Source organism: Microchirus variegatus, assembly GCF_963457635.1.
Source record: "Microchirus variegatus genome assembly, chromosome: 3".
NCBI lineage: Eukaryota > Metazoa > Chordata > Actinopteri > Pleuronectiformes > Soleidae > Microchirus > Microchirus variegatus.
In genome coordinates, this window is record NC_139804.1 from 30,896,981 (window position 1) to 30,909,129 (window position 12,149).

The 12,149-nt window shown below is 39.7% G+C and overlaps 1 protein-coding gene across 1 annotated transcript in view; it reads right to left on the reverse strand.

The window, feature by feature from the left end:
* limk1a (LIM domain kinase 1a) overlaps positions 1-12,149 on the reverse strand; it is a gene marked incomplete at its 5' end in the record, with an annotated part of 51,648 nt that overhangs the window by 26,328 nt on the left and 13,171 nt on the right. Inside the window, one exon of the mRNA XM_083886779.1 lies at positions 2,897-3,035. Coding sequence (XP_083742905.1) covers positions 2,897-3,035 — 139 coding nt within the window. The remainder of the gene's footprint in view (positions 1-2,896; positions 3,036-12,149) is intronic.

The following is a 12,149-nucleotide window of genomic DNA, read 5'->3' on the forward strand; positions in this document are numbered from 1 at the left end:
AAGCTTCCTCTATCAGGGTGTGACATGAGGTAAACAGTTTTTAGCATATCGGGGAAAATCCATGGATATCTCCATTTTTGTTATTGACATATAACTGAAAATGTTTATTTTATTTTGATCTTCAATGAACCAAAAGTCACTATGACCTTAGTTCTCCATCTAACTGCTCTTTTCCCCGTTTCTGTTCAAACACGGTGAAAAGAGTGTTCCCTCTGCAGACTGAACTGAAAATGTCTGATCTGATTTCACTTGGAGATTTTCGTTCTTTCCTATTAGACGGACAAGGAGAAACCTTTAAAACAGTGTCTGTGTTTTTTAAAATATCACTGTGACCTCAACTCCTGCACTTTAAATGTCAAGCTAACTTTGCACACTGTTAAACTAGTGTCTTGTCTAAAACGACTGTCTCCTAAATCTGTATTATTCACCATGAGGTGTGCTGATCATTTGGTATATCTTTGCAGCTGTGTTGAATAAATGTGTTGCACTTAAATGGAAATGTCAATATAGACTACCGTTCAAAAGTTTGGGGTCACTTAGAAATGTCCTTATTTTTGAAGGAAAATCCCTTTTTTTTCAATGAATACAACATTAAATGAATCAGAAATACACTCTATACATTGTTAATGTGGTAAACGACTATTCTAGCTGCAAACGTCTGGTTTTTAATGGAATATGTACATAGGTGTATAGAGGCCCATTTCCAGTGTTCTAATGGTACATTGTGTTCTATTGTAATCTAATCGCGTTAGAAGGCTATTGGATGATTAGAAAACCCTTGAAAACCCTTGTGCAATGATGTTAGCACAGCTGAAAACAGTTTTGCTGGTTCTTTGACGAAAGGGCAAAACTATTATTTTGAATAAAAATCATTATTCCTAATCTTGTCAATGTCTTTGACTATATTTTCTATTCATTTTGCAACTCTTTTGATGAATAAAGTGTGACTATTAATGGAAAACACACACACATAGTATAGGTGACCCCAAACTTTTGAACGGTAGTGTAGTGCTGTGCAAAATGTTAGCGTTAACGCATGACACGTTTCCTTGACGACTGACCGGTAATAGACGCGCATGACGTCATGTTTACGTGCCGCGACACCGCAGTCCAGGCACCGTTTACCAGTTAGCTCCGTTAGCTGCATTAGCTCCTTTTAGCGCCGGTTAGCACGCCTACAGTCGAAGCGGAGCCGTCTGTTTATTAAACGAAAAAGAGCAGTGCTAACAAATAACCAGCGAGCCTGTGTGCTGCGTATGTGTGCCTCTGTTTTTAAAGTTTAGCGTTACTTTACAGACTCATTTTAACAATTGGGAGTCACGCAAACATGACGTCACACGCATCTTTTTCCGGTCAGTTGTCATGGAAACGTGCCGCGCGCTAACGTTGATGCCGCTAAACGCTGTTAACGTTTGACAGCACTATACACAAATTGGACACTCTTAATTGACCCCCCCGCAACCCTCATGTGGAGGATAAAGCAGTAGAAAATGGATGGATTATAAATACACGTACGAATCAAATCAAACAACAAGCTAAAGCACTGAAAATGACCATTCATCACAAGCCTGACCTTAAACCGTGTTAAAGCGGAACTAGACCGGAAGTTCCTATTATCGCTGTTTTTTTAGTGTGTATCTGCGTCATTACCTTGTTTATGAAGCCCTGACGGTTCGAAACAAACAGTTCAGCCATTGCTGAGAACGCTGTGTTTTATTGTAATCTCGGGGCTCAACGAGATCACTGAAAATCCCGTAATAGTTAGGTAAGCAGAGGTTCTCCTGAACAACCGATCGTCCTGCTCCGGGCGGTAGTCCGGGCACATCCGGTTACGTACATTGAACCACAGAAGAAGAATAACGTCCGTTGTGGAGGTGTTTCACGAGCAACAGTGTCTTCTGACTCTGGGTCTGACTCCGGTTTAAAGTCATAAAAGGGAGTGTGGCGAGGAGTCGTGACAAAGCTATTTTTAAACACTGTTAAAACAATGTTTTGATAATGAGGAGCAGTGCATCAGCCGTTCCAGAGGGGGGCGCTGCGCTTCTGAGAACGGATGTGCTGGATAGTACTGGCCAATCACAAGACTCTGTCTTCTGGGGGTGAAAGTTCACTCTGAAATCTCGCAGCAGAAAAACACTGTCAGAAAAGAGGATTTCTATCGGCTAGTTTACAGCAACTAGGAGGTTTTTGACCATAAAAACAAGTTAATATATGTAGGTAGACCTCCATAACTAACATTTATGTGCAACAGGACCACTCTATGTGACCTTTAAAATGTTGAAGGGAAAAAAAGCATCATAATTCCTAACCTGCATAATCACAATCTGCTCTAATCCAAACACCTCAGCAGAAGTCAGCCAATAAATTACCACGCAGACACAAAAAAAACAGGCAACTATCCAACTAACATGATGTTGCACCTGCATTAGTGCTACTTTGTGTTGCAGGAAGATAAAGCCCTTTGGACATAAAGCCTTATTTTATTACATAGACATTCACTATTCATCAGTGTTTTCAAGCTGTGAATGAGCGTCACTCCATGACTAATCAACAGACAGACACAAGTCTCTTTTGTCGCCGGTATCTTGTCTTCTCTATAATGCAGCAGGACTTTATCAGCAGGAAGAAACGGAGTCTATTGTTTATCTGTTTTCCGCCGGCGCTAGAGCCACATGTATTCAGAGCCTCTTCGCTCTCTCGCGTGTCACGCTAACAACCGCTCCACCTCTCTGTGGTGGTCCGTAAGACAATCTGACCCAACAACAGTCAAAGGACTGAGGGTCAGTAACAGGTCTGGCACCAATGTGACATGCATGTATGTATGTTAGCACACACACACACACACACACACACACACACACACACGGACCAGTAAGGCTGAAAGAGATCCTCTTACCATGATGAGGCCGGTGGTGATGGGGTCGTTGCAGCCGTGGCACAGCTGCCCAAATTTGGTCCAGTAGTCCTTCTTACAGAAAAGACGTCCATCTTTTTCATAATACCAGTGGGACAGCGAGGCGCTGCACTCACAACACCTGACAGAAGAAGAGGCAAAGAGACGTTTTAACATAAAATCAAGTTATTACACCGACATTATGGCATGATTGTCATCCATATATTTGTCCTTTTTCTTGTGCATTGTAATTGATATTAGGGGTGGGGGAAAAAAAATCATTCACATAGGAATCCCGATTCTAATCATCCAAGATTCTGAATCCATTCATAAACTTAAAAAAAATAAATATATTTTTCTATTTTGAAAAACCACAAAAAACACCAGTTTGTGTTATGTGTGTACAGTTTATTTGTGTAACTAATGGGATAAAAAGGCAGATAGCCTAAGCTTTTAATTACGCAAGTTACTTTTTTGTACAGTAAGTAAGTTTTTATCTGTTTTGAATGAATAAATGTAAACTTTTGTCTTAAGTTTGCCTTTGTGTGATCACATTATCACATTATCTTATACAAACTGTATTGTTTTGACACCATAATTTGCCTTAACACACTATGCATTGTATCAATTTTTGAATCGAGAATCGATTTTTTGAATCGAATCGTGACCCAAAGAATCTGAATCGAATCGAATCGTGAGCCACCCAAAGATTCACATCCCCGATTCATATATTAACACATGTTCTCAGGTGGCTTTGTGGATGTTTTTGAGTGAGGAGGAAAAGCAGAAAACATCCCTAAATGTCACTGTGTCTTTGGTTAAACCTTTGAAAAAAAGTAAAAACCAAAAGGTGCGAACAGAATAATATCATGTTGAGCCGCACACGGTGAGCGAATCCTACCTTAAACCTTGTAATGACACACTGCAGAGCCTCAAATGACAGTTTACATGCTGATAATAATACGTCTCTTTATGTATTTCTTTTACAGCTATGAGATCACACCAAAACTATGACTGAGCGTAAATAACAAGACAAAGTTATAACACACACAAAAAAAGAGATGAACACAGTGACACAACACTATCACTGCGCTGTTCTACAACAACATGATTTCCACTGCAGTGTTTATTCACTCAGATAAGCAGAGAGAAATTATATTTATCCTAACTAACCCTTATTTCATCAACCTTTGGAGGAATTTAGCAACCACTCTAGGAAGTCAAACATGTATATTTTGTTCTTAATCTATTATAACTGTGCACATATGTTCAAAACGCTGCTGCCCGTCTTTTAACCAACACTAATAGAAGAGAGCACATCACCCCTGTTCTACACTCTCTCCATTGGCTTCCAGTCTCTTTTAGAATCGATTTTAAACTTTTAATGTTTGCCTTTAAAGCTCTTCATGATCTTGCCCCATCTTATTTATCTGAGCTTTTAACTGTTCGTGATCCGGGTAGAGCTCTGAGGTCAAACAACCAAATGTTGCTGGAAGTGCCCAGGTCAAAATATAAACACTGGGGTGATCGAGCCTTTGCTGTTGCTGCTCCCAGGCTCTGGAATAAACTCCCTGTTGAGATGCGTCTTATCTCTGACCTGGGCCTCTTCAAATCAAGGCTAAAAACCTATTTATTTAGGATGGCTTTTAATACCGAGTAGTATGGTGACACTTTTTATCTTTTGTCTTCTTATCTTTTATCTGATTCTATCTTATTTTATTTTGCACTATTTTATTGTTTTTATTGTTTTTAATTACTTTTATGTGTTTCCTCTTTATTTATTTATTTCTTGTAAAGCACTTTGGATCACCGAAAGGATTGTTGTAAAGGGCTGTATAAATAAAGTACATTTACATTTACATTTACATATATCACAGGGAGGCATTAGATTATTCTAACAACTCAACTGCACACTCTTAGAAATAAGGGTTCCAAAAGTGTTCTTCTACAAGGTCTGAGCTGAGGTTCTACCTGGAACCATTTGTTTTTCAAGGGTTCTTGGCAACACTGTCACACAGGGTTCCAGGTGAAACCTTTATATAAAAAAAAAAGGTTCTACCTGGAACCAAAAATGGTTCTCCTATGAGGCCGAAGAACCTTATATGGTTCTACTCAGCACTTTTATTTCTAAGAGTGTAGCATGACAATGACACCAAACACTGTACCTGGTCGATATAACGCAGTACAATAAACAGACTGATGAGATCACAGGAGTAGAAACCTGCTGCTGACACACACACAGTCTACGTAATCTGATAAACCTCAAATTACTGATGACAGTTCCTTCATCTTGTGGAGAACCTCATTGTCAATATTTGCTTTTATGGACTCTTTCACTTTATGTTGTTGCTGCAGCATTTTTTTGCTTCCATTGTTTTTTTTGTGTGTTAAGAAAATCTAAAACACAGTAGTATATTTTTATTTAAATGATTCATATATCTGAATATAACCCCACATTTGTGCCTTCAGGACAATGATCTTCTCTGACAGGAGAAGAGAAAACAGACTGCAGCACTTAATGAAAAAAATACATACAACACAAAATCAATGTTTATTCCAGAACTGTGGGTAAAATAAACAGATTATGTTTCAGAGGCTTGGACCACACAAGACAACACTGATTTACATTTTTGTCAAGAAATGATTCAATAATGATTTTAGTTTTCAGATCATTTCTATGTGCAAATAAAGGGAGTGGATGAGTAAGTGAGGGAATCAGGAGGTGAAGAGGAGAGAGAGGGTTATTTATCAGCTGTTACTTTAGGAATCATCACACACGAGTCTGAGCCCGAGCAGCAGACATTTTCATCTGTCTGTCTCTCTGTATGCATGTCTGTCTCTCTCTATCCGTCTGTCTCTCTAGCTGTCTGTCTCTCTAGCTGTCAGTCTCTCTCTAACTGTGTCTGTCTCTCTAACTGTCTCTCTAGCTGTCTGTCTTTCTGTCTGTCTCTCTAACTGTCTCTCTAGCTGTCTGTCTTTCTGTCTGTCTCTCTAACTGTCTCTCTAGCTGTCTGTCTTTCTGTCTGTCTCTCTAACTGTCTCTCTAGCTGTCTGTCTCTCTAACTGTCTCTCTAGCTGTCTGTCTTTCTCTCTAGCTGTCAGTCTCTCTCCAATTGTCTCTCTCTAACTGTGTCTGTCTCTCTAACTGTCTCTCTAGCTGTCTGTCTCTCTAACTGTCTGTCTCTCTAGCTGTCAATCTCTCTGCAATTGTCTCTCTCTAACTGTATCTGTCTCTCTAACTGTCTCTCTAGCTGTCTGTCTTTCTGTCTGTCTCTCTAGCTGTCTCTCTCTAGCTGTCTGTCTTCCTCTCTAGCTGTCAGTCTCTCTCCAATTGTCTCTCTCTAACTGTGTCTGTCTCTCTAACTGTCACTCTAGCTGTCTATCTAACTGTCTGTCTTTCTGTCTGTCTCTCTAGCTGTCAGTCTCTCTCCAATTGTCTTTCTCTCAAGCTGTCTGTCTCTCTAGCTGTCAGTATCTCTCCAAGTGTCTCTCTCTAACTGTGTCTGTCTCTCTAGCTGTCTGTCTCTCTAACTGTCTGTCTCTCTAGCTGTCTGTCTCTCTAACTTTCTGTCTCTCTAGCTGTCTGTCTCTCTAGCTGTCTGTCTCTCTAGCTGTCTGTCTCTCTAGCTGTCAGTCTCTCTCTAACTGTGTCTGTCTCTCTAGCTGTCTGTCTGTCTCTCTCCGTCTGCCTGTCTGTCTCTGTGTCTCTAACTGTCTGTCTGTCTGTCTGTCACCACAGTTCCATTACAGTCTGTTGCAGGACTACCCAGCGACTGATCAGACTGATGGACATCAGGAAGTGACGGCAGGTGATGATTAAGAGATGGAGACAGACACAAGGTGAAGATATACGGTTACACACACCTTATACCCTGGTCATACAAACAAACACACAGTCCACTGGGTTCATTCATTCATTCATTCATTTTCTACTGGTTTTTCGTCATGAGGGCTGTGGGGGAGCTGGAGCCAATCCCAACAGACATAGGGCGAAAGGCGGGGTGAACCCTGGACAAGTCTAATGCAGGGCCAACATACACAAACCAACAACCAGTCACTGTCACACAATTTATACTCAGAGTGTTCAATTAACCTGTTAATCTAATCCTCTATTCGCTACACATATTAAATATGAGTACCATCTACTACATTTACTGCTTTCTCAAACATTGCGTCATCGTGCACTTTTGCTCCGCATCAGTCCATACATCTAAACTGTGTGTTTATCCCTCAGCGTACAGTAAACATCGATGCATTAGCGAGTCAGTGCACCGCTCACATGCTCGTAGGCTTGTTGTTCCTAATCTGTCTGAATCTTTATGTCTAACAGCCATAATTCTGTTGAGCTCTGCTCCCCTCAGTTTAGAACCAGGCCTGTCTGTTCTGAAATATTACACTGTGGCTTCAGCAGCTGAAGCAGAAAAAATGCATTTTTATCTCTCGTCTCATCTTGATGTTCTACTGTGTTCTATATACTGTATATAATGTATTCTTTTTGGGAATAATGGGATATTCCTGCTGTCTAATGTGTTGTTCTGGGGTTTTAGTTAATCGAAGACACCACAATCAAAATTTATATTATGACTAGTGCTGGGACGTCAACGTTGGCGCATATTAGCGCATGGCGCGTTTCCATGCCGACTGACCGGAAAAAGACGCGCGTGACGTCATGTTTACGCAAAAAAATGAGTCTCTAAAGTAACGCTTAACTTTAAAAACAGAGGCACTCATAAAGTACACAGATACACTGGTTATTTTACAGATATACACCGCTCCAGTTCGACTGTAGGCGCGCTAACGCAGCTAACGCAGCTATTGCAGCTAACAGAGCTAACTGGTAAACGGTGCCTGGACTCCGGTGCCGCGTCACGAAACGTGTCATGCGTTAATGTGAGTTAGCGTTGATGCCGTTAACAGTTAACGCGCCCAGCACTAGTTATGACTATTGCCCAATTATCAAAACTCGTGACTGGTTCGAGTCCCCGCCAGGTCAAGGGCTGGGGTACCCATGAGCAAGGCACCAATTCATTGTTAATTGAACACTCTAAATTGACCTCAGCACACCCAGTGTACTCCTTGTGCCTGCAGTTTCAAGCCTGGGTTAAAGTGAGTCAGGGAGGAAAATCCCGACCCCTAGAGAGGGAGAGCAGTGGAAAGACAAAAAAAACCCAACAACAACTGATGCCCGGACAACCTTGTTTACTGGTTGGTAAAGAGCTAAAAATGTAACGCTCCTCCTGTTGTAAACATGTGCACACACTCATCCTGATAGTACATCCTGATACCTTTTATGACACACACACATGAAGAGACACACCCACACTGTCTCAAAGCTGCTTCTAGGGAAAGGGGAGAGGATATATGATGGAAGTGGGTCAAAGCTTTGAGAAGACCACAGCTACTGAACTGTTCTTTCTCTTTGTGCCACTCAGTACTGCTACTGTTACTGTTAAAACTGCAGAGGGAGGAACACACGCACATCAGTGAACTCTGCACACACACACACACACACACACGCACAGACATCAGGGACTTTAATGCGATGAGGTTCAGCTTCTTCAGAAGTGAGCAGAGCTGGGTGTGGCAGCAGAATATTAAAGATTATGGCTGAATACATTAGTGATTCCCAGATGGAAAGACCAAATTTCTTCCCCCTCAGGACAAGAATCTTATCTCGGAGGAAAATGAAAACAGACGGCACGGCAGTAGTGCGTTCACGTAAATGAAAGAATAACACAAGACAAAATCAATGCTTAAAAGTGTGATACTGTGTTTCCTGATGTATTCGCTCACATTTCTCGCGCTGTGTCTGCGTGCGGAGGAAAGCGTAGGAGGACGTGAAAGAGAGTCTGTGCCGTCTCTGCTTCTACGATGATGCTCCAAAAGTCTGTTTATCACACTGTGCGAAGCCGCGGCAACTTACTGTGCACATTTTATTTAAAATAGCAGGGGGAAAGGTAAATATTGCATGCGCCTGCCTGTGCACATGCAATATTCAGACAGCAGATTTCAGGCACAGTGAACAACCAGAACAGCGAGAGACAAGATGAGACAGATCCCTGCTGGAATTAGCTAAAAGTGTCTGAGAGAGACATAAAAGGCAGCATTTGTTTCTTTGGCCTCTTACCAAGAAATAACACTCACAAGACCAACTTAATGACATTAAATTAATAAATTAAATGTGTAGGATTGAACTGAAAGGCTTTTTCATGTTCTGATTTCGAATCATGCGTGTGCATGCTCTTTAATCCGTCTGCTATTCAAATGAATCATTCCCACGTTCATCTCTCTGGACAGTTTTATGACATGGTTATGTTTTTGAACGACCGCACGCTCCACTAATCATGTTGACTGCTAACGCACGTCAATACTGACGTGAAGGAGCTGAAGTTAAAGAGAAGGAAGGACCAGTGTCCGACTGAGTGAATGGAATCAAACCTGCTGAAGAGGACGAAAATGGAATTACAGTCATGATGACATAATGACAGAAGCACACATCTCATCTGCATTAACCATCGACCTTTCAGATGTGTACAACCGATATATGTTATTACATTACTTTTTGTTCAATCAACAGATCGTTAATTCCTGATCATGTCAATGACTGATTCATAGCTTCTGAAATGTGATGATTCACAGTTTTCTCTTTGTCATAAATTGTCAATCATTTCTATAGGTTTTGGCAGAACGAAGCAGCTCATTTCATTTTTATCTTGTCATTAGCTACAAGCCCACAGCACTCGGACAGAAACACAAGCATACCTACAGACATATTTCTAGATTATACATTATTAATCCCAGATAAATGTTTCCATTAAAATCAGTTATAGGTACTGTAGGTCTACGCAGAACTGACACTGTGGCCTGTGTGGTGTGCATTTAAAATATGAATCCTATATTATATATATGTATGGATTAATCATTTTTTTCCCCTTAAATTAATTTAAAGAAGTTTTAAGCAGAACTGACACTTCTGCTCTTCTCTAAGTGTGTTAGATACTATATTACTATCTAATTACTGTACTAGATAGTGTATTAGAACACTATCATGCATTATTTTTGGCATTCTGGGAAGAGCATTGCCTGAGCTGCACATGTGAAGCTATTTACCTGCCTTCCCTGATCCATCTCCATCTTACTAATTATTTGGTGAGTAGCAAATTTATTTTATTGATTCATATTACATATAATATTATTGTTTGATTTGATTAGCTTTGATTAGTTTTGTTTGCATTGATGATTACAGCAAAAGCAAATGCAAGAATGATTTTGGTTAGCAGCGAGTTATATTTTTTAAAGTAGTCAAACAACACAAGGAGCACATTTTAATTTCTACAAAGTTAACGTTTGTTGACACCTGCATTTAGTCAGTGAATGAATTAAACTTTATGGTAGTTTGTGTAAACATTTTACCATCTATGTAATTTACTCTATTCGCACGAGATTAGTATTACTTGGGGACCTCTGGTGACCCCAGGTAATTAATCCAGTGCGAATAGGGCTTTTGACAACACTTTAAAGACAGTGCATACTAATTATTGTGTGTGATAGGGCAGATTCAAATAAAGACAAGTTTATTTTCAAGATAATTTTTGGATCACAAATTAAATACTGAAGAATATTTGATTTGCTGTTACTTTGACAGTTTTTCCATCTTGCATTGTGCAATTGCCTGTTCATTTGTATGTGGCTTTTTTGACAAATTTCTCTGATATTGCAGATGCAGTAGATGTTTTCACCACTGATATTTACAGGTTGGATTGTGAAACCTGGTGTCTTTCAGTGAGCTGTAACTCTCCTGCTGATGTTCTTGGACTTCCACACAGTACAGTACTTTGACAGGAGCTGAATTTCTTCAAAAAAACAAAAAGTATCTCGGAATGACTTCAAATTCACCATCATAATAGTCGGCATCACCCTGAACAAGGATCCGATGAAAATATTTGCAAACCTCTAAAGGAATAATTTCAATTAATTTTTGAAATTCAGGAAATTATCTATTTTCCCTGATGCACTTTGACAGTGAGCTGACTTTAGTCTCAAAAACAAAAAGTATCTCAGAATGACTTCAAATTCACCATCATAATATTTGGCATATGTTCATAATACTGTTAATATATGTAATATATATATGTTCGTAATACGGTTTTTTTTTTCAATAGATTATTGAAATGTACAAATAATACAAGATGTTAATTTTACAGTAACATAATGGCAACCCAGCTGCCAGTTCTTTGCTGTTTTTTTACAGGAACATTTCTAACAGTATATATATATATATATATATATATATGGATTCAGATTTTTTTTCCTTTAAATTAATTTTATGTGAATTGATTTCATTGTTTTTTTATTGAATGGCTGCTATTTCTTTGTGTATTTTTATGATCTTTAATGTATTTTAATCTATTTTATTTCATTTTTGAACCATATACTTATTATGTCTTTTATTTATTCTGTGCAGCACTTTGGTCCACTGTGGCTTGTTTTAAAGTGCTTAACAAATAAAGTTGGATTGTATTGGAAATTTAAATTGTCCAAAAATATAAAGATATTTAATTTATAATGATAGGTGATAGAAAAACAAAGTAATGTGCGAGGCGAGCGAGTTAATGCTGATTTGTATTGATTTGTGTTGGGGAAAAAAATCAATCAGATTTAAAACAGTTTATCCATTAACTGATGAATCATCACAGTAAAATGTAGCCACAACTTTATTTGTATACAGTGTTTTCTATATGTGTGTGGGTGTGCGTGCGCACGCGCGCGCGTGTGTGTGTGTGTGTGTGTGTGTGTGGGGGTGTGTGTGTGTGTGGGGGTGTGTGTGTGTGTAAACATGTCACTGCAGGTCATAAATGACGTGCAGGCTGACACTGCTACAGGAAGCAGGAGGAGATAAAAAGGATATGGTGTGTGTGTGTGTGTGTGTGTGTGTGTGTGTGTGTGTGTGTGTGTGTGTGTGTCTTGGTCGAGGTGTGGACAACACTGGCACTGACAACTGCACATTTATGAGGAACACACACACACACACACACACACACTTCCCCTCATTAAAAATTAAATCATTCATCATGTGCCTCACAGTGAGAGGAACATAAATCTCCTTTCTCGCTGCACACACAGCAGAAAGGTTTTGAGCACTTTCGATCAATAAGCCGATACTCTGGTCGGCCGATTCGTGAAAAACTCGACAGTTAAGGTCAAGTTTAATGGACGACAGCGACGGAAACAAACGTGTCTGCTGCATGATTCTGTC